Source organism: Onychomys torridus, chromosome 5 (assembly GCF_903995425.1).
Source record: "Onychomys torridus chromosome 5, mOncTor1.1, whole genome shotgun sequence".
NCBI lineage: Eukaryota > Metazoa > Chordata > Mammalia > Rodentia > Cricetidae > Onychomys > Onychomys torridus.
Window position 1 is genome coordinate 127,933,623 of NC_050447.1, and position 24,249 is coordinate 127,957,871.

The window sequence follows — 24,249 nt, forward strand, 5'->3', positions numbered from 1 at the left end:
ACCACCAGGTTAGAGAGATATACTCCTTCAGCATGCCCATGCAGAGAAAGTGGGAGTCAGACACAATGCCTACCAAAAGCAGCTTCGAAGTGCCTGTTACGACTCAGGCAAACTGGTGGGCACACTAAAACTTAAGGCTACTACATTAGCAGTCACACTATTACCCAGTTAGTGAAGACCTCCACAAAACACAGATGAGCAGAGGTGGCTTCTGCAGCAGCTTTGCTGTGATCAGACCTATAAACATGGCAAGCAAGGCACAGCCCTGCCTGTAGTTTACTGGACACCTACCAGACATAGAGGCTATGAAAGATAGTCAAGACTGGTGCTGGGGAAAGCAAACTGACCATCATCTGCAACACAGCACCTTGCTGAGTCTGAGGCTCTGGTCCCTTAGCTTTGTTTAGTTGAGGGAGAGTATGGAACTGAATGTGAAAGGCCTAGCTGTGTGTGACTCATGGCAGCTGCAGTCTCTTGAGTCAACATGGGGATATGCTCCTGGGGGTTATTTTCCTAACATCTTGTCCATGATTCCTAAAGTCCCATTTTCATTTCACCAGGAAGTGGGTCCTGGCCCTAGTCATGGGGTGTGCCATAGACCTCCTAAATCAAGGCCAGTGGAGAAGGCTGAAGGTCTTAAGGTCTGAACATTTGGGCCAGTCTTATCTGTAGTAGAGGCATAGCACTTGCCAGCAACACACAAGCAGACACCAGATGGCCACTGACCAACAAGGGAAACTCAAGTCCTGACAAGGTTCCCTCAACACCCCTTAGCGCAGTCTTCAGCCATCAGAAACAACTATAGAATGGGGAGAGACGAACATTGCATAACTAGAATATCATTGCTGGGCTGGAAGGCCAGGCTCTCCCTGCTTTGAGCTTGCTCTTCTCAGCCTACGGTGCCCATAGCCAGGTAGGCAGGCCCCTAGACAATCATCTTCCACACCCTTTATGCTTTGGATATGCCCTGCAGCTCTCTCACAGGCACTGCATTGCTTTGATTGTGTCTCTGTTCATTGTCTACAGGGACCTACTGATAACCACTAGCTTCTCTAGCCTTTGCATCTATTTCCCCTTCAATTACAGTTATCAACAGCAGTGGGACTCCCTCCCATAACAAGTTAGGCCCAGCTCTGACCCCAGCTTGAGGCCAGACTACTGTATTTGTTAAAATCATCTATGTTTATCTTACCTGCTCAACTGTGGGCTCTCATGTTTCTTATACACCCTTAGAGCCTTGGGATCAGGTTCTAGATCTGATATGGAATAAGTACCCATTATCTTTTGCTAAACTGAAGAGCCTCCCACAACAGTCCAGCACTTCTGAAACAGCAAGCAACTTCTTCCCCACTTCTGGTGCACGTCTTCAGCACTCTTCCTAACTTGAGTGTCCACAATGTTTCATCTTCCCACTGGTAACTACCAACTTGTCATCCATTGACTACTTGCCCTTCCTCTCCCCAATTCATAGGCTAAAATCAACCTAAGGCTAAAGTTGCCTTGACTCACAGGCAAGAAGCCCATCCCAAGCTCAAATTTCCAGTCATCAGTTTTGTGACTCAATGGAAGATCAGAGACAATACAGACAGCATGAACTTGGATATCAGACAGACCTAGGTTCAAACTCAACCTGTTTTCCCAACTGATTCATGAAATTCTTCCACTTTTCTGAGTCTAAGGTTTGGGTAGGTTTGTTGTTGTTGTTGTTGTTATTATTGGGTATATGATATGATTGTGTAGGGGGAAGTACAAGCCATGGTGAACATACATGCGGAGGTCAGAGGACTTTGTGTTGAACCCAGGTCATTAGGCTTACGTAGTAAGCACTTCACCTGCTGAACCATTTTGCTGGCCCTGAGTTTGAATATTCCATGTATAAAACACATAATTACTCCACAGGATTTGCTTTAGACTTGTAAACATGGTAGGTATCAGCCTTGTTATACATTTATTGGACACCAACCAGCCATACAGGCAGTAAAAGGGAGGTAAATGGTGATGCTGGGGAAGGCAAAATGGTAAATGCTATCACCTACAACACAGCATCCTGTCTAGCCAGGGATTAGTCTCTCAACTTTGTTTCACTAAAGTAGAATATGGAACAGGATATGAAAGGCCCATCTATAAGACATGCTTACAATAAGTGCTGCCAGAACTCCTTGAGTCTACTTCCGTGTGACTCAATATTTGTCTTTGTTTTGTCTGTGATAGGGTTTCTCTACATAGCCCTGGCTGTCTTTGAATTATGGAGATCTGCTGTGGAATAATCCTCTTGTACACTGAAAAGATCTGTCACTCAAACTGGTTTAATAAAAGATTGGCCAATAGCCAGGCAGAAAGTATAGGTGGGGTGACCAAACTAAGAATGACAGGAAGGAGAAGGGCAGAGTCAGGAATCACCAGCCACACACAGAGTGAGCAGGAAATGAATGTGCCATGCTAATAAAGGTACTGCCACATGGCAGAGCATAAATAAGGAATATGGGTTAACTTGAAATGTAACAGCTAGTTATTAATAAGCCTGAGCTATTGGTCGAGCATTTATAATTCATATAAGCCTCTGTGTGTTTATTTGGAACTGAGCAATTGAGACAGAAAATGTTTGTTTACAGAGACCAGACCAGCCTTGAACTTATGAGATCCACTTGCCTGTCTCCCCAGTGTAGGGATTAAAGGCATGTGCCACTACGACCAGATTTTTTTCTTTTTAAGTAGAGTCAAGATGTCTACTTCCAGGTTTGGTTCCCTAGAATTAGACCTCATCACATTTTATTTCAGAAGATTCCAAAGTAGAGCTGAAATTAGGGTAATAAAAGTGAGCTAGGTAGAATATATATGAGTTTCTATGAGGATAAAATGACAGTATATATATATTGGCTGGACTGTGGTGATTGATCAAAAAATTAAGAAATTATATGTGTGATGCTGGCTGCAATGTTGGCACCAACCAAAAGCAAGACATTGTCTGTGGTGGGAACAGGTATTTCCATCTTGACTATAACTCAAAGAGTTTGTGTGCAAAGGGTATGACATAGTCCTTAATGTCTGTACTGGGTCTTCCAATCCAGCTAAGAATTCCCCAGTGTGGCACACATCTCATTTTCATTTTAAAATAAAAAACAGCTTTAGATATGATAAATCACAAGTTAGACATCTGAGTTGTATATTAGTTTACCCTGGTCTAAGATCCTGTACTGTTAATATCTACCTCTTATGGTCTCTTTCATTAAACTGTCCATCAACTGGCTCTTTGGCACCCTTGTCTGATTATCTCCTTTGGTTAGTTCCTTCTGCTATTTGGGTCTCTCACTTTGGGTCCCCCTGAGCACTAAGGATAAATCACATCTCTATTCTGCACTGGAAGGGCTCAGGCAACACTGTAGAGAATGTGTACTGCTCCAGTACTACCACTGAAACAGAATTTGCTACTGTCACATGATCTGTAGCAGCAAACGAAAAAAATCTGGTTTAAACAGATAACTGTGCCTGGTACTCCCACTGGTAAATATACTTTGAAAAAAGCTACATAGGAACTAATACAACAGTGTTCACTTAAAAATTCCAGGGGAACTTGGGAGGCAGAGGCAAGTGGATCTCTGTGAGTTCAAGGCCAGCCTGGTCTCCAAAGCAAGTTCCAGGAAAGGTGCAAAGCTACACAGAGAAACCCTGTCTCGAAAAACCAAACCAAAACAAAACAAAAAAATCCAGGGGAAACTGGGCGGTGGTAGCACACACCTTTAATCCCAGCACTCAGAGGCAGAGGCAGGCAGATCTCGGTGAGTTCAAGGCCAGCCTGGTCTATAGAGTGAGTTCCAGAACAGCTAGGGTTACACACAGAGAAACCCTGTCTTGAAAAACAAAAATAAAACAAACAAACAAAATTTCAGGGGAAGGATGACAGGTCACATTTCTATTTTCCTGGCTTACAATTCTTAACTGGGTAAGTAGAACAAGATGAATTTATAGGTCATTGAAGAAAAGAGACAACAGTAAGTAGTGGGATTCAATACCTTTGGTACATTCAAAATGATGCCAGGTTCAGTCAATGTTCAGAATTGTGCAGTGCAGTTGAAATGAATGTGGATAGTATGTCAAAGATTAGCTATGAAATTCATTTAGGAACACACAGCTTATGAGTGAAAAACTACCTCTTCAATTAAAATATCCCCATCCAAAGCTCACAACAGAAATATAAAGAAAAAAAAACTCCATATATTGAAATAAGATTTCATATAAACATAGATAAATATATTTAAATTTTAACTATAAGCAAATTCAAACAGACTGTTGTAAAACAGAACGTTGTTCACAATTGTCTGAAAAGATCTTATAAAACATAAAAATCAGGATGCTGAGTGGGTGCTGGTGGTGAAAACGACAGGGTCGACATTCTCACAACAAACTGGAGACCACTATAATTAATGAACATGACCAATCCAACAATAACGGTTCTGGTCAACTTCCAGTCCCAAGAAAGTCAAGATTTTCTCCTCCTTCCTCTGCCTGATTTGGTTCGTGACCGGAAAGTAAATTGGTCTTTAAAGTCCACTAAGCAATTTGTGGCTTCTGAAACAGGAACAAAAGACTTGATGGGAGACTCATTTAAGTTGAGCTGTAGTAGGGAACTCTGCATCTCTCTGCTGCAGCTAGCCTCTTCCACCTCTGGTGAAGGTATCCTAGACAGAGAGAAAAAACTCAAGTGAGACATATTACGTGTGTATGTGTGTCCAGCTCTTTAAAATTTTTTCTTTATGTGTAAAGATGTCTGCATGTATACCACATGTATGCCTGGTGCCCCTCAAGGACAGAGGAGAGTGCTAGAGCTCCTGAGACTGGAGTTACAGATGGTTGTGAGCCACCACAAAGATGCTAGGAATTGAGCCTGGTTCCTCTGGAAGAGCAGCCAGTACTCCTAAACATTGAGCATCTCTCTAGCCTTTATTGGAAAAAAAAAAAAGGGGTGGAGGGTGTTCCTCATTATATAGACCCAGCTAGCCATGAACTCAGAGATCAGTCTGCCTCTGTCTCCCATGTTGGGATTAAAGGTGTGTCCCACCATGCCTGGTTTCAAGTTCAACATGAAGCTGGTAAGCACCAATTATGAGCTACACACTATAGTGGAGGCTTTAAATTATATTAGCACACATAATTTGTATAATACTCTGGCCATGTAAGTTGTAAGCATTCTGCTTTTACAGATCAGAATACTGTGTAAATCACATAACCTAAAGCCAGGAAGACATGGAGAGACTGTGGAGTTAGATCCATATTCCCAGTTCTACTAGAATCCAATTTGGATGAGAATTGAAAAGAAGAAAGGAGTAACGCATAACCCTTACTTTACCGTCAAGACAGCCACTCATCTAGTTCTTAGCCCAGACATAACAGGATCATCAGGTTAAAGAATTGTGTTACTTCTACAGTGATTTCTACTTTAGCATTTTAACCATCATTCCTACACAAAGAATCCAGCATTAGGCTCACACTTGCCAGAGCTGCTAATGATACATTTCAGTGCATAACCCAACTTACCTGAAGGTTCTTGCTTCTGAAGACATGGTTTTTTCCTCTACACCTGGAGAGATAAAAGTACTAACATTAGCAGTCATAGCTTCTCACTGTCTGGTGCTTTTCATCAGGCCTATTCAAGTAGCTCAGATCTTCAATCCTTAGACCAATGGAATGTGAGCATTAGCATCCAACAGGCTCAGCTGCAGGTAAACACTTCTTAATGAATCATTTCTGAATAAATCTACTTCAGATCTTAGACTCAGGCAATAAGGTCTGCCAGGGGAAACCTGCCACTTGAGAGATTCACACCCTGGTGATCTAGAAGCAGGATGTGAGACAGGCTCTTTTTACAGTCATCACAAAGCAAAACAGATGTGCTTGGTGGTAATAAACTATTATAACTAGACAGTAAGCAAACAGTTACTGTTCAATTTGTATTTGGCAAATTTTAACAATAGCAACTAACAGGAACAACAGTAGCAATAGCATCTAACATTCAGCAAAAGCCTACTAATGCCAGGGAATATATTTAGTGCTTTACTAGATACAATCCTTGCAATCGCTAAAGTTATTATTACTAATGCTCCTGATGAATCTACTCTAAAGCTCCCTAAATACTAGAGACACAAAGAGGAATTACTTCCTACAATTTCTTAGGAGTATAAGTTGGGACACTAAGCTAAAGGTAATGATTTACAAACATTCAGAAGAGGCAGTAATATCTGCATGTGTGGTTTTCCATGACTGTTCCTTTAGAAGATCTATTTTCTGGCATTTTGCAATTTGGAACCACTCCTCAGTTTAATAGGCAGTTCAGACTCTAGCTTTATAAAGCATTACATTAAAGCCATGATGGATTAAGGCTGGGTATCTCCTCATCTTTCCTTGGGAAGAGATGGCCTAGATTAAATTTCAAAGGCTAGCTGATTGGCTCCAAAACAATTTACTTATAATCCCCAACAATCATCAGAAGGGTGAGATTTGCTATCTTCACTAGAAGGCCTAGACAGAAACCCAGATAAATGGTCTTGGAGTCTTCACCTGTGGTCTTGTGTTCAGACTGTTCCAAGAGGCTGAGCAGTCGGCCTTGACTGTGACCTTTTTCCTGTGATGGAGGAAAATAAGACAGTAGCATTATTTCATGGCTAGATTTAAAACATAGTTGACTTAATGTTATGAAATAATCTTTTTATACACTGTGAAGATGTGTCACTCTGACTGGTTTAATAAAACGCTGAATGGCCAATAGCTAGCCAGGATTTCTGGGCAGAGAAGACACTGGGAAGAAGGCAGAGATGCCAGGAGACACAGAGCAAGCAGGGCAGTACAGAAATAAGGTAATAAAGCCATGAAGCAAAAAGTAAATTATTTAAAATGGATTAATTTAAGTTATAAGAGTTAGTTAGAAACAAGCATAAGCTAAGGCTAAGCTTTCATAATTAATACAAGTCTCTGTATATCTCTTATGAGCTGTTGGCTCAAAGAAAAGCCCAACTACAATTTAGCCCAGATCAAATCTTTCCCAGAAGAGAAATGTGGTGGCACAGCTGGCACTAGGTTAGTCTTTCACTTGATAATATATGAGAGTAAATGAGAAGAACAGAAAACTGTAATGAAGGGGTTAAAGCAGCACATCTGGGACACAGCTGTGCTGTGAGTGGTGCACGCCTTTAACCCCAGGACTCAGCTGCAGAAGCAGGTAGATCTCTGAGTTCAAGAGCAGCCTGGCCTACATAGCAAGTTCCAGGCCAGTCAAGCCTACCCAGGGAGACCCTGTAAGAAAGAAGGAAAGAAACAAGAGAAAGAGACAGAAAGGGAGGGAGGGAGGGAGAAAGAGAGAGAGACTCAAGGATGGCTTTAGCATCAAATCAAATCAGTCCACAAATTACATTAAAGAGCCTTTGGGCTGGAGGGGTGGCTCAGTGGTTAAGAACATGCTGCTCTTTCAGAGGACTGGAGGTCAATTCCCAGAACCCACATAGCAACTCACAATTGCCTGTAATTTCAGTTCCAAGGAATCCTAGGCTTCTGGCCTCTATCATGCTAGGGCATTGGACTCATGTGCACATACTCTCACACATATACACAACTAAAATGAATAAAAGTAAATCTTAAAAAAAAAAAAAAAAAAAGAGCAGCTTCTGCCCTATGTTAAATTTGAGATTTTTAAAAACAAAAACAACCTGTAATCCCAGCACTCGGGAGGCAGAGGCAGGTGGATCTCTGTGAGTTCGAGGCCAGCCTGGTCTACAGAGCTAGTCCAGGACAGGCTCCAAAGCTACAGAGAAACCCTGTCTCGAAAAACAAAAAAAAAATAAAAAAATAAAAATAATAACAATAACAAACAAACAAACAGTTTCAAGGCAACTTCTATAGGTAGTAATGACAAGATAAACTGGTAGCTTAATAATGAAGAGCACTGGCCACTCTTCCACAGGACCTAGGTTCAATTCCTAGCACCCACATTACAGTGCACAACTCCAGTTATTATAACTCCAGTTTCAAGGGACCTGATGTCTTCTTCTCAACTTCTCAGGCACCAAGTACACATGTGGTACATAGAGAGACATATAAGTGTGTATAACACTCAGACACATAAAATAAAAAGTTTAAAATATAAAAATAAACTTTTAAAAAAGAAAAATAAATTGGCTCTTTGGTATAAATGAGCACTCACTATAAAACTCAACGCCCAAATCACCTGACTCAGGGCCAGAGAGGCGGCTCGATGACTAAGAGCACTTGCTACTCCTCCAGAGGACCCAGGTGTGAGTCCCTGCACTCACATGGCAGCTCACAACCTTCTGTAACCTACTTCTAGGGATCCAGCACTCTCTTCTGTCCTCTGTGATACCAGGCACTCATATGGCACACAGACATACATGCAAGCAAAACACCCATGTACATGAAATAAAATTTTAAAATCATCTGATTCATCAAGATGTCACCTCCTTCTGACATGATGGAGATGGGTTTGGCCTCCCTGCCCGACTGTGGAAGTGGCTAGTATGCTAACAATTCTTGAACACATGTTGCTGCTTTATCTTGGACCCTAAACCAAGACTTGCCCTTCCTGACCTCTCATCACAAGGCCCAGAAAGCCCTTAGATCCATTTTCCCACAGACCAGGACCCTATAGTTCCTGAACCCTAGACACAGAAGGGAGCCAGAACTTATTTCACATGTGTTCCTAGAAGTGTCGACATGAATTCCCTACATTTTCTGAAAAGCAATTTGATATAATATTTCAAAAGACATTGAAATGTTGACTTACACTTCCAAGAAATAATTGGTAGTTCAAGGATGGGTTAATAGTATTTTTCCCCATTTTTAAATTGTCATTATTCTGTTTTGTTTTTATTGTTGTATTGGAGTTTTGCTGCAGTTTGTTTTTTTACATGAGGGTCTCACTACCTACCTCCAGTTGGTCTAAAACTTACTATGTATCCAGGACTGGCCTTAAACTTTCATGCCTCGGGAGTGCTGGGTTACAGGAGCTTGCCTATGCCAGCCCTTAGACTGTTTTAAACAGTTATAAATACAGAAGGATTGGGGGGGGTAAAGCTAAATTTCAGTAATAAGATGATGGTTAAGTGACCATTTATATGATACAAACAATAATAATGGTTTTTGTGGGTTGGGAAGCAGGTGTTAGATGTGGAGGTGGGGCTTAAAACTGCTATGTAGACCAGGAAGTCCTCAAACTTATCATGATCCTCCTCCTCTGCGTCATTAGTGGTGGGATTATAGATATGCTCTGCCATACCCAGCCAACAGTAATGTTTTAGAAGTCTAAAACTAAATCCAGAAAAATGTTTACACTGTACAGTAGTGCTTCTTATCCCACTTTGGACCCCTTCTCACCTGAGAAACTTTTACATGATCTTATATACAGGTAAATAAAATCAATAAAACAAATCAAACATTTATTGATAATAAATCATAATGAAAATTATTTAAGGATAATTCTTTGGAATATATGTATTTTTACCATTTACTAAAGATAAAAGCAAATGTGCATACTAACAAAATAGATGTATTTGTGGTATGGTTTTAGTCTTTGATGTTTTGGCTTTTGAGATAAGGTCTCATGTTACCCAAGTTGGCCTTGAACTTGTTCTATAGCTGATAATGACTTTGAACTTTTTCTTTTTTTTTTTTTTTGGTTTTTCGAGACAGGGTTTCTCTGTGTAGTTTTGGCACCTGTCCTGGATCTTGCTCTGTAGACCAGGCTGGCCTCAAACTCACAGAGATCTGCCTGGCTCTGCCTCCCAAGTGCTGGGATTACAGGCGTGTGCCACCACCTCCCGGCAACTTTGAACTTCTGACCCTCTTGTTTCTGTCTCCCAGTGCTAGAATTATAAGTGTGCATTTGTCATCATGGTCAGTATTACAGGGTACAGAGCTTCATTCATGCTAGGCACAGTTATTCTACCTCTAAGTCAAACCTCCAGCCCACACTTGTGTATTTTTACGTAAGAGTTAAATCCTGGCCCAGTGGTGGTGGCGTACACCTTTAATCCCAGCACTTGGGAGACAGAGGCAGGTTGATCTCTGTGAGTTCCAGGCCAGCCTGGTCTATAGAGCAAGTTCCAGGATAGGCACCAAATCTACACAGAGAAACCCTATCTCAGAAAAACCAAAAAAAAAAAAAAAAAAAAAAAAAAAAAAAAAAAAGGAATTAAATCCTGCTGAATATCTAACACTACAAAATGTAGAGCATGTTCAATGCTTCTCAAAGTGGACTGATATTTTGATTTTATTATCATCAGTGCTAAGAACACTGCTTTACATAAGTACATACTATAAATTGGCAGGTATATGCTCAGGGCCATTTCAGAAATTGTTGGAAATTTCTGCCTTAATCCCAAGCCAAAATTCATTATGAATTTTTTAGGTAACCCACATTAGTAACTCAAATAGCAATTTTTAAAACCAAACATTCTTACAAAATACAACCAGAAGATATACTAATTTGGGAATGGGGTGTCATAGAAATGACTGCTGTGAAAAATGAGGACCTGAGTTTGGGTCCCAACACAAATTTTAAAAACTGGCATGATCCCATGCAGCTATGGCCCTAGCAAGAGGGTTGGAGTAGATAAAGGCAGATTCCCAGAGCTAACTGGCTAAACAGTCTAGCTAATCAGTGAACACCAGGTTCAATGAGAGACCTTGTCTCAAAGGATAAGTTGGGGATCTGATATAAACATAGGTACCTGCATGGTAAAAAAAAATAATAAAATAAAAATAAATAAATAAAAATTAAAAGTTACGCTTTCCTTAATTAAACCATTATTTTTTTTTATAAAAGTAGAAACTTTATATGTACTGTAATTGCATAGCAATTAAAACTGCCATAGTCTTGGATCTGAGTGGAGGGGTTTCAGGCAGCACCCTTAATCTGTAAGTCCCAGGTCTAGTGAGAGATCCTGTCTCAAAATTGGTGGATGACTCCTGGGGAATAACACCCAAATCTGACCTCTGGCCTCCATACATAAATGCACATATATGCATGCACACACACACACACACACACACACACACAGACCCCCACCTGTACAAGCATAAATCTTGTATTAAGATAACTAGGAAAGAGAGGAGGAAGGAGAGGGAGGGAAGGGAGGAAAGATAGGGAGAACAGAACTATAGCTTTTCTTAAAGCACATACCTTTGATTTTCTCAGCCGCTGCTGCTGTTTGCCCTCCACAGTTGCATACACTCTTGTTCTCTTACTCCCTTTGGTTCCATCTCCACTGTCACTCTTTGCAAGCTGGAGACAGGCCTCTACATGACACTGATACTCTCCAAGTGGGACCAGGGACTTACATAGATAACACTTCTCCCTCCTGGGCAATCAGAAGAGGGTGGGAGATGAGAGGGAAGGTAGTTTTAAGATCTGCTTTTGCCTCTGGGCTCTTGGAATGCTTCAAATTGTCTTTTTACATCTCAAAAATGTCTGCAAAGGAGACTTGTCAACCAATGCAGATTCACTCTGTGGGATCACCAATAAAATTAACCCTATGCCAATCATAAGGACTAAGTGATTAGTAGTTTTCCCTGGCTGTTTCTCTGTACCCCGCTGTTGCAGCAGTGGGATGGTAATGAAATCAGCTCTTCTAACTATCTCAAACAATGCTGATTGTTCCTAAGGCATAAAACAGTCTGTCAAACGCTTCTGAAATTGAGTGTAATAATTTTTTCAAAGAGAAGTTAAAATTTCGACAAAAAAAAAAAAACAAGGAGCACCAAACAGCACTGAATCAATAATGAGAGTTTTACCATAGTTGATGAATTTGTTTGGTTAGTAAATCAAGTCTGTCTATATGACTCTATAACCTGACACATCAACTAGGAAGTTATTAAAACATGTGGCTCTGCCACAAGTTTTTTGCACATAACATAGTTACTGTCATCTTTTTATAACAAAATCATTCAGAGAAAGGGAAGAAAGTGTGTTCTTGAAGTATCAATGAAGACAGAACTGTGGGAGTTGGTAAAGAATACTTTTAACTACTTTCTCTGTAGTCAGTACCTTTCAACATATTTCTCAATTAATTCTTCAGCCCCATTAGGAAAGAACTATTCTCCCCAAGGTAGTTACAGTTAATAAATATCAGAACTCACAGCTGATTCATAAATTCATCTTAAACTTCCTTTATGACCATTACTGTTCAGTAACTACGGCAAGAAACTAGGTCTATGGAAGATTTTCTCTAAAGGACAATAAAATAATAGAAATAACACCTCAAACGACTCAATAACTTAGAAGAATGTAAGTAAAACTCTACCGTGTGAGAAAAGTTAGATATATCTTCAAAGTTTATCAATTAATGCAAAAAGCACTATTAATTCTTACTATTAGATTAGTACAAAATTAATTTTGTTTTCTGCACTGTTGAAATTTGTCATTTAATAATGAAATACTCTTAAATAAATGTAGTTATGATATACATTATTTTAATGCACATCTTTTACTTTATGGGTTTTTGGTAATGACATAATACTTGCTGTTTATATTTATTTTATAATATGGAAATGGTGTGAAACAAAAATTTGAGCAGTTTTCTTATTTGGCTAAAGATAGGTGGTAAAACAGCTGAGGCAATTTGCAACATCAATAGGTCTTTGGCCCGGGGACTGATAGAGTACAGTTTTGGTGGTTCAAGAGCCTGGAAGGGAAGGAGCTTAGTGGTTGGCCACAGGAAGTTGACAATGAGCAATGAAAAGCACTCGCTAAAGCTGATTCTCTTATTTGACTCAAGAAGTTGCCAAAGAGCTCAATGTGAACCATGCAAGTTGCTCAAGTATTTGAGGCAAATTGGAAAGGTGGAAAGGTTTGATAAGTGGATGTCTCATGACTGAACCGAAAAAGAGAAAAGAAAATTTAAGTTGTTTTCAGCTGTCATCCCTCTTATTCTACAGAACAACAAACCATTTCTTATTATGGTCATGATATGCAACAAAAAGTGAATTGTGCTTGACAGCTAGTGATGACCAGTTCAGGGGCAGGACCAAGACGTTCCAAAGCACTTCCCAAAGCCAAACTTGTACCCAAACAAGGTCAGGGATAACCATCTGGCAGTCTGCTGTAGGTCTGATACAATGAAGCTTCTGAATTCAGGAACGCCATTATGTCTGTGATTTGTGACAGCAAATTAATGAGATGCAGCACTGAGAACTGTGATGCCTGAAGCCAGCACTGGCCAGCAGGAAGAGCCCGAAATAAACAAACATTTTTCATTGGCAAAAATGCACTGACTATAATGGTTCCTATTTTGATTAATAAAGTGTGGTTGAACTCAGTCATGATTTAGAATTTATGGTCTTAAAACCCCAGTTCCTTTGGATTAACCTACTCTATGAGAGACAACAATACTATAGGAAGACCTGGACATTTAAAGTCAGGCAGACTTGGCCACATGACTTACTTACATATAATTTATCTTTATTTGAAAAAAGAAAAAAAGAAAATGAAAAGGAGCATAGTTTGGTGACTGACTGCTTTTAGCACATACAAGGTCCTAGTACTTGAATCCCTAGTACTTGAAGGGGTGGGAGGAAATACTGAGAATGACTGATTGTGGGAAGCACAGCCCTAAAGGATATATCTACGACACAATTCCCCAATCTAAGGCTCAGGGAACATCATGGAAGAGGGGACAGAAAGATTTTAAGAGTCAGAGGGGGCTGGAGAGATGGCTCAGAAGTTAAGAGCACCATCTGCTCTTCCAGAGGTCCCAAGTTCAATTCCTAGCAACCACATGGTGGCTCACAACCATCTGTAATGAGATCTGGCACCCTCTTCTATATACATAATAAATAAATAAATCTAAAATTTAAAAAAAAATTATCATCATTAAAAAAAATAAAAGAGTCAGAGGAGGGCTTGAGCGATGACTAAGCAGTTAAGATCACTGGCTGCTCTTCCAGAGGTACTAAGTTCAAGTCCCAGCAACCATATGGTGACTCAAAACCATCTATAGTGAGATTTGATGCCTTCTTCTGACATAAAGGCATACATGCAAATAGAGATCTCATATACATAAAATAAATCTTTTTTTTTTTAAAAAAAAAAGAGCCAGAGGAAAGAAGTCTGCTATGAGACTGTTTCTTAAAAGCTATACCTATGATATCTCAACAGTGACACCACCAACAGACATGTGAAAGTGGAAGGAGGAGACCTCAGAAGAACTACAGTCAACTAATGACTACTTAGAGATGGAGAATTAGTCTCTCCCAGGGATGAGTCCCCTAACTGGTTATCTAATACCAGTGGTCAGCCTAGAAATCATATACATACAAGCAACACTAAACATACTCAACAGGTTGTATTTATGTGTGTATGTGTCTGTGTACGTGCATAACAATAATAATCGAAGAAAAGAGGACATGAATTTGAGAGGGAGTGAGAAGGGGGGCATGGGGGAAGGGACTGGAAGATGGAAAAGAAGTGGGGAAATTATGTAACTATACTTTAATGGAAACAAGTTTTAAAGAAAACTCCCTGGAAATGAAAGTTTCTGCCTAATAACTAACCATTCTAACATACTGTTGGAAATGGCTTTGCTTTCAAGAGGCAGCATCTATACCTGACCTCTTCCTCAGAATGTGCTCTCTTAGTCAAGCTACAACCCACATCCCAAGGAAGTCTTCTATATTGCTCAACCTCTTGCAACTCAACTTCTATACCACATTGCAAAATGTTCACTGCTTCCCCAAAACACTAAACACCAATATATAAATTCACAGAAAACAGAAACCTAAGAGCAATGCAGAAACAAGATCATCTTTAATGTACTGAAAAGGAATAGAAGGGAGATGTACACTGAAATACACCATTAATAAGAAAAAGAAATTTAGGCTTTCAAACAATAAAGGAAGGACGGACAACCAAAGAAACACATGGTGACAGGACTAGTCTCTTCCCTCAGTCCAAGTGAGGTGTGCTAGGCAAGCGTCCGATGAACACACTGCGCTACTTACTTGGTATCTAGGGCAGTCTGGGCAGCCGTCCCACTGTCACTTTTCTTCTTGGCCTCTCTCTGTCTCCGAGTCAACACTTTCCCATTAAAAAAAAAAAGTTAGCAGGCAGTAGATTCAAGGTATAAAAGAAAATATAACATTCATAAGACGAAGCAGTTTAAAACTTTTCTGTGGGGAAGAAGTCCCCTGACTGGGAAACCACAACCTTTCTATATTGAAAATAACACTTGAGATCAAAACTGCCAGCCATAAGACATTCCTTGTCTGCCAAAGCATGAGATCTAAAAATCTAGTTCACTCCAAGGAAGGTTTCTGTGTACATCTGTACTTGCAGCAATCCAGGAAGGGAACATACACATTTCCCACCAAAATTCAGTCTGATTATGAAACAATTCCAATAAGGTACTCTAAGAAATGCAGCAATGATAGCTACAGGTAACTGTCAACTGACATAAGGCCCAATCTTTACGAATTCTCCCCTGTTCCATTTTCCAAAGTGAGGAAGGTTAGAACAGTAAACACAACTGGTCTCTCCCACTGCACTAGGACCACCTCTAACTTCTACTGGGTATAAATGAGTTGAGTACAGGCAATGTAAATATTTGTTTCACATCAAAAGATACCTGCTCATAAAATGACAGTCCTTCTTAATAATCTTGCAGGTTATTTAATCAAGTGTTTTCTAGTCTTTGCCATAACAAAAACTAAACATTTCTCTTCAAAACATGCCTTCCTTACACTTAACACATCATAGAGAATTTAGAAAACTTACAAGTTCATGAAATAACCTAGCCTGTGAATTACTTGAATCTTCAGCTTGTACAATCTGGGCTATACCAGGTATTGGATAAATATCAATTACGTTGCAATTAAGTACTTGCCACACAAGCATAAGGACCTGAGTTTGATCCCTAGCACCCATGTAAACAACAGAATACAGTCAGGAGTGATGGCGCACACCTTCAATCCCAGCGTTTGGGAAACAGAGGCAGGCAGATCTCTGTGAGTTCGAGGGCAGTTTGATCTATAGAGCAAGTTCCAGGAAAGCCAGGGGTACACAGAGTAACCCTGGTACCTGAGTTGGGGGCCCAGAATCTATCATAGGATCCACACTGTGGACAAAGAGAACCCATTTTCACTAGCTGTTCTCTGATCTCCATGTGTGTGGTAGGATGCTCATGCTTCTCCTAACCCCATTCAAACATGTGCACATACTACTTATATATAAAATTAAATTGATTAAATCCCAAAGTATATAGAACATGGTAAAACACATATAAAGGTCTTCTGAATTACTCAGGGGGCCTCTAAGCTCATTAATTATGCAACTAATTTAACCAGAGGTTTGTGTCAAGGCGGCCTTCTCTCACCTTGAGCTTCAGTCACAAAGTGGTTTTTCTCATCAGAAGACTTTTTTAAAAGATTTATTTATTTATTATATGTACAGCATGTATGACTGCAGGCCAGAAGAGGGCACCAGATCTCATTACAGATGGTTGTGAGCCACCATGTAGTTGCTGGGAATTGAACTCAGGACCTCTGGAAGAACAGTCGGTGCTCTTAACCTCTGAGCCATCGCTCCAGCCCAGAAGATTTTCACTTAATAAACTCTTGTTCTCTCAGGTGCCTGCCGCCCCCCCCAAAAAAAGAAAAACCCAGACATCAATGTATCCATTTTTTAAATAAGCACATTTTAAAAGCTTAGAGATCTCAAGCTTGTAAATTATTCCTCTGGAACATAATTTAAAGTCTGATAAACTCCAAAGCCAGGACTGCAATGCTAAAGAAAGACCCCCTGGTCCCTGCTCAGGCTGTAGTAATTTCAAATTTAGAAATGAGCGGAACATTCTGTCTGAGGCTAACCTGGGGCCCAGCTGCCGATCCTGCAAAGCCCAACAACATGGAGGTGTTGGTGAGATTGCTCTGATCAACCTGTTCAGCTGAGATCCATTCGGGAAAGGTTTCAGAAGCCTACAGCCTGCAGCCTGCAGTCTGAGAAAACAAGGTCAGCTGAGGAGTTGGTCAGCGAGCAAAAAGCGACTGGAGAACGCAAAAGAAGGAGCCGTCCAGCCACCAAACTAGATTACCAGAGTCATAAGCCCATCCCACACCAACTGGGAATAGGTAAGGCCCCATCTCCGGACCAGCAGACCAGGTCTCTAGCACCTAGGCCCCAGCCATGGGAGCCCCAGGGACTGAACAGCGGCCTCTTTCCTTGCCCCCACACCAATAAAACCATCCCATTTGATACCAACAACCACTGGAGCCATAAGCCCACCTTGCACCAATTGGGAACAACTGCCCCCGAGACAGAACCCACACTGATTGGATGAAGCTGTTCCCAGAGAAACAGAGCCCAACAGCACCGATTCGACCAAGAACTCCTAGTGGGCCAAGACTACTAATTAAAACAAGAGGCACCTTCAGACACAGACACAGCCTGTACCAAGCGGAGGAAGAGATGAGTAGACGCCAGTGCAAAAACACAGGCAACAACTAAAGACCTACATGACAACATCAGAACCAGTGAATGTACACCTGCAAGACCTGAACATACCAAGGCAGAAGAATCAGAAGAAATCAACCCTAAAAATGACTTTAACGAGGAAATGAAAACTCCCTTAAAGAGAAAATAAAAAAATTCCCTTAAAGAAATGGAAGAAGAGAGGCAGGCAGGTGGAGCGGCGGGGTGGCGGCTGAGACGTAATTGTAATAAAAACCAGAAACTGAGCTACCACCCGCTGAGGAGTTAGTGAAAACAAGCTCCTAATCAAGAGCTTGGAACAGGGACACCTTTAATCCCAACACCCAGGGAAGGAGCCATCTCTGTGGGACCAGACCAGAATGGATCTCAACACTGTCTGAGGCCAACCTAAGGCCCAGCCCCGATCCTGCGAAACCCAACAACTTGGAGGTGTTGCTGAGACTACCCTACTCAGCTGAAATCCATCCGGGAGAGGATTCAGAAACCTACAGTCTGCAGTCTGAGGAAACACGAACAGCTGAGGAGTTGGCAAATGAGCAAAACGTGACCTGAGAACACAAAAGAAGGCACGGCCCAGCCACCAAACCAGATCACCAGAACCGTAAGTATACACTTCTGAGAACAGGTAAGCCCCCATCTCCAGATGGGCAGATCAGGTCTCTAACTCCTAGGCCCTACCCATTGGAGTTCCAGTACTCCCCCCCAACCCAAAAAAACAAAAACAAAAACAAAAAACGAAACAAACAAACAAACAAAAAAACCTAACCCCTATGAATCTAACAACCACTGAAACCATAAGCACACCTTACACCAACTGGAAACAACTGCTCCCAGAGTCAGAACCCACTAATACTGATTTGACTAAGCTGCTCCCAAAGAAACAGAGCCCAACAGCACCAATTGAACAAAGAAATCCTAGTGAACCAAGACTAACAATGAGAACAAGAGAGGCACCTTCAGACACAGACACCACCTGCACCGAACAGAGGAAGAGATGAGTAGATGCCAGTGCAAAAAACACAGGCAACAACATGAAGACCTATATGACAACATCAGAACCTACCGATTATACACCTGCAAGATGTGAACATACCAAGGCAGAAGAAACAGAAGAAATCAATCCTAAAATGACTTTAAGAAGATGATAGAGGCCCTTAAAGAGGAAATGAAAAGCTCTCTTAAAGAGGAAATAAAAAATTCCCTTAAACAGGAAATAAATAATTCCCTTAAAGAGGAAATGAAAAACTCCATTAAAGAGGAAATTAAAAACGCCCTTAGAGAGGAAATTAAAAATTCCCTTAAAGAAATGGAAGAAAAAACAAACAAAAAATTGGAAGAAATCAAAGAAAGCCAAGAAAAAGTAATTAAACAGATGAAGGAAACAATCCAAGATCTGAAAAATGAAATTGAGACAATAAAGAAAACACAAGCTGAGAGCATGCTGGAAATAGAAATCCTGACTCAACGAACAGGAACTACAGAAACAAGTATAACCAACCAATGCAAGAGATGGAACAGAGAATCTCAGACAATGAAGACACAATAGAGAAAATAGATGGATCAGTCAAAGAAAACACTAAGGACAAAAAAGTCATAACACAAAACATTCAAGAAATTTGGGACACCATGAAAAGACCAAGCCTAAAAATAATGGGGAAAGAAGAAGGAGAAGAATACCAAGTCAAAGGCACAGAAAATATATTCAACAAAATCATAGAAGAAAACTTTCCTAACCTAAAGAAAGAAACACCTATGAAGATACAAGAAGCTTACAGAACACCAAATAAGCTGGATCCAAAAAATAAATAAATAAATCCCCTCACCACATAATAATCAAAACACTAAACATACAGAACAAAGAAAAAATATTAAGAGCTGCAAAGGAAAAGGACCAAGTAACATATAAAGGCAGACCCATCAGAATAACACCAGACTTCTCAATAGAGACTATGAAAGCTAGAAGGACCTGGACAAATGTTATGCAGACATTAAGAGACCACAGATGCCAACCAAGAAATGGAAAAAAAAAAAAAAATTGGAAGAAATCAAAGAAAGCCAAGAAAAAGTAATTAAACAGATTAAGGAAACTGTTCAAGATTTGAAAATTAAAATCGAGACAGTAAAGAAGACATAAACTGAGGGAATGCTGGAAATAGAAAATCTGACTAAATGAACAGGAACTACAGATGCAAGCATAACCAACCAAATGCAAGAGATGGAACAGACAATCTCTGACGTTGAAGACACAATAGAGAAAATAGATTCGTCAGTCAAGGAAAACACTAAAGACAAAAAAGTCGTAACACAAAACATCCAAGAAATTTGGGACACCATGAAAAGACCAAGCCTAAGAATAATAGGGCAGAGTTGGAGGGAGGTGAGGAGGCAGGAGAAAGGGAGGGAGGGGGAACTGGGGTTGGTATGTAATATGGAAAAAAATTTTAATAAATAAACATTTAATAATAAAAATAAAGAATAATAGGGATAGAAGGAGAATATCAACTCAAAGGCACAGAAAAATACGTTCAACAAAATCATAGAAGAAAACTTTCCTAACCTAAAGAAAGAAATACCTATGAAGATACAAGAAGCTTACAGAACACCAAGTAGGCTGGATCCCAAAAAGAAAAGAAAGAAAAAAAAAAAGTCCCCTCACCACATAATAATAAGAACACTAAATATACAGAATAAAGAAAAAATATTAAGAGCCACAAAGGAAAAGGCCAAGTAACATATAAAGGCAGACCCATCAGTATAACACCAGACTTCTCAATAGAGACTATGAAAGCTAGAAGGTGCTGCACAAATGTTACGTAGACACTATCACAGATGCCAACCCAGACTACTATACCCAGGAAAACTCTCAATTACCATAGATGGAGTAAACAAAATATTCCATGACAAAACCAGATTTAAACAATACCTATCCACAAATCCAGCCCTACAGAAAGCAATAGAAGGAAAAATCCAACCTAAGGAAATTAAACACACCCATGAAAAAACTCAGGCAATAGATAATCCAACACCAACAAATACCAAAGAAGGGAAACACAACACTACCATCAAAAAATAACAGGAATTAATAATCACTGGTTATTAATATCCATCAATATCAATGGTCTCAACTCACCTATAAAAAGACACAGGCTAACAGAATGGATGCGAAAACAGGATCCATCCTTCTGCTGCATACAAGAAACACATCTCAACTTCAAAGATAGACACTACCTCAGAGTAAAAGGCTAGGAAAAGGCTTTCCAATCAAATGGACTTAAGAAGCAAGCTGGTGTAGCTATCCTAATATCTAATAAAATAAACTTCAAACTAAAATCAATTGAAAGAGATCGGGAAGGACATTACATATTTATCACAGGGAAAACCCACCAAGATGAAGTCTCAATTCTGAACATTTATGCCCCCAATAAAAAGGCACACACATTTATAAAGGAAACATTACTAAAACTTAAATCACACATCAAACCCCACACACTAGTAGTGGGAGATTTCAACACACCACTCTTACCAAAGAACAGATCTACCAGACTGAAACTTAACAGAAAAATAAAGGACCTAACAGATTTTGTAACTCAAATGGACTTAATAGATATCTACACAATATTCCACCCTAACACAAAAGACTATACCTTCTTCTTAGCACCCCATGGAACCTTCTCCAAAATTGACCACATGCTTGGTTACAAAGCAAATCTCAAAAGATACAAAAACGTTGGAATAACCTCCTGTATCTTATCAGACCACCATGCCTTAAAGTTAGATTTCAACAACAATAAAAACTATAGAAAGCCTACAGTCTCATGGAAACTGAATAATGCCCAATGAATCCCTAATGGGTCAAGGAAGAAATAAAGAAATTAAAGATTTCCTAGAATTCAATGAAAATGAAAGTACAACATATCCAAACTTATTGGACACTATGAAAGCAGTGCTAAGAGGAAAATTCATAGCACTACACATAAAGAAGTTGGAGAAATCTCATACCAATGACTTAACAGCACACCTGAAAAGCTCTAGAACAAAAAGAAACAAATTCACCCAGGAGGAATAGACACCAGGAAATAATCAAATTGAGGGCTGAAATCAATGAAATAGAAACAAAGAAAACAATACAAAGAATCAATGAAACAAAGAGTTGGTTCTTTAAAAAAAAAAAAAAAAATCAAGATAGATAAACCCCTAGCCAAATTAACCAAAAGGCAAAGAGAGAGCATCCAAATTAACAAAATCAGAAATGAAATGGGAGACATAACAACAGACAACGAGGAAATCCAGAGAATCATCAGGTCATACTTCAAAAACCTGTATTCTACAAAATTAGAAAATCTGAAAGAAATGAACAATTTTCTGGATAGATACCACATACCAAAGTTAAATCAAGACCAGATAAACTATTTAAATAGATCAATAACCCCTAAGGAAATAGAAACAGTCATCAAAAGTCTCCCAACCAAAAAAAGCCCAGGACCAGATGGTTTCAGTGCAGAATTTCTACTAGATTTTCAAAGAAGAGCTAATTCCAACACTCTTCAAATTGTTCCACACAACAGAAACAGAAGGAACATTTATGAAGCTATAGTTACCCTGATACCCAAACCACACAAAGATGCAACAAAGAAAGAATTATAGACCAATCTCCCTCATGAACATTGATGCAAAAATACTCAACAAAATATTGGCAAACCAAATCCAAGAACACATCAAAAAAATTATCCACCATGACCAAGTAAGTTTCAACCCAGGGATGCAAGGATGGTTCAACATACGAAAATCTATCAATGTAATACACCATATAAACAAACTGAAAGGAAAAAAACCCCACATGATCGTCTCATTAGATGCTGGAAAAGCCTTTTACAAAATCCAACACCCCTTCATGATAAAGGTCTCAGAGAGATCAGGAATACAAGGAACATACCTAAACATAATAAAGGCAATTTACAGCAAGCCAACAGCCACCATCAAATTAAATAGAGAGAAACTCAAAGTGATTCCACTAAAATCAGGAACAAGGCAAGGCTGTCCACTCTCCCCATATTTATTCAATATAGCACTTGAAGTTCTAGCTAGAACAATAAGACAACAAAAGGAGATCAAGGGGATACAAATTGGAAAGGAAGAAGTCAAACTTTCACTATTTGCAGATGATATGGTAGTATACACAAGTGACCCCAAAAATTCTACCAGGGAACTCCTACAGATGATAAACTCCTTCAGTAAAGTGGCAGGATACAAGATCAACTCAAAAAAGTCACTAGCCCTCCTGTACACAAATGATAAAAGGGCTGAGAAAGAAATCAGAGAAACATCACCCTTTACAATAGCCACAAATAATATAAAATACCTTGGGGTAACACTAACTAAACAAGTGAAGGACCTATATGATAAGAGCTTTAAGTCTCTAAGAAAGAAATTGAAGAAGATATCAGAAAATGGAAAGATCTCCCATGCTCATGGATAGGTAGGATTAACATAGTAAAAATGTCAGTCTTACCAAAAGCAATCTTACCAAAAGCAATCTACAGATTCAATGCAATCCCCATCAAAATCCCAACACAATTCTTCACAGACTTGGAAAGAACAATACTCAACTTCATATAGAAAAACAAAAAGCCCAGGATAGCTTGTCAGAATGGCTATGATAAAAAACACTAATGACAGCCTATGTTGGGGAGGATGTGGAGCAAGGGGAACACTCTCCTACACTGTTGGTGGTAGTGCAAATATGTACAACCCCTGTGGAAATCAGTATGGCGGTTTTTCAGAAAATTGGAAATCAATCTACCTCAAGACCCAGGAATGCTCAATCATACCACAAAGATACATGCTCAACTATGTTCATAGCAGCATTATTTGTAATAGCCAGAACCTGGAAACAACCTAGATGCCCATCAACTGAAGAGTGGAATAAGAAAATGTGGTACATATACACAATGGAGTACTACTCAGCAGGGAAAAACAATGACATCATGAAATTTGCAGGCAAATGGATGGAACTAGAAAATATTATCCTGAGTGAGGTAACCCAGACTCAGAAGGACAAACATGGTATACACTCGCTCATAAGTGGATACTAGATATAAAGCAAAGGACAATCAGACTGCAACCCACAGATCCAGAGAGGCTACCTAGCAGGAGGAATTCTAGGATGACTGAGGCTTAAAATAAGTCTATGGGGGCCATACCTATTTAAACCACCACATGCTAAAAGTAAAACTTTAAAATAACTTATTTGTTTTTGCAATAGTGGAAATTGAACTCAAAGTTTTATGCATGGTAGGTAAGTGCTCCTCCACTAAACTGTACTCCCAGACCATTTTTCCTTTTAATTTCCAGACAAGCTCTAAGTTGTCCAGGAAGGCTGACCTTGAACTTAACTCTGTAGACCAGGCAGGCCTTGAACTTGAGTAGCTGAGGTTACATGCTAAGATAAGATCACCATTCCTGGCCAGAATTTTAAAATTTTATATATATATATATTCTGATGGGTGAATTATAGCTTAGGAATCTACTCTAAGACAATCTCAACTTAGATCAGATTGTATGGACCAAGATGTTTTCTCAAAGCATTATTTATAACAATGAAACCTAAACAAGCCATTGCTCAAAAACAGGATTAAATCATGCAAGAATACAAAAGAAATAACAAGAAAATATGCCAAAATATTAAACATATATTGGAGCAGTGAGGTGGGGTTTGGGAATTTTTTCCCCATTATTCCATTTTATATTGTCAAAGAATATATGCCACT

The 24,249-nt window shown here is 39.6% G+C and overlaps 1 protein-coding gene across 6 annotated transcripts in view; it reads right to left on the reverse strand.

The window, feature by feature from the left end:
* Positions 1 to 4,192: 4,192 nt before the first annotated feature.
* Positions 4,193 to 24,249, reverse strand: part of Uimc1 (ubiquitin interaction motif containing 1) — a 71,765-nt gene continuing 51,708 nt past the window's right edge. For all 6 annotated transcript variants that reach the window (XM_036188003.1, XM_036188002.1, XM_036188000.1 and 3 more), the window contains 5 exons: positions 14,998 to 15,073; positions 11,183 to 11,360; positions 6,553 to 6,616; positions 5,533 to 5,575; positions 4,193 to 4,676 (listed from right to left, as the gene is read on the reverse strand). In XM_036188003.1, coding sequence (XP_036043896.1) covers positions 4,478 to 4,676; positions 5,533 to 5,575; positions 6,553 to 6,616; positions 11,183 to 11,360; positions 14,998 to 15,073 — 560 coding nt within the window. In that variant the 3' untranslated portion in view covers positions 4,193 to 4,477. The remainder of the gene's footprint in view (positions 4,677 to 5,532; positions 5,576 to 6,552; positions 6,617 to 11,182; positions 11,361 to 14,997; positions 15,074 to 24,249) is intronic.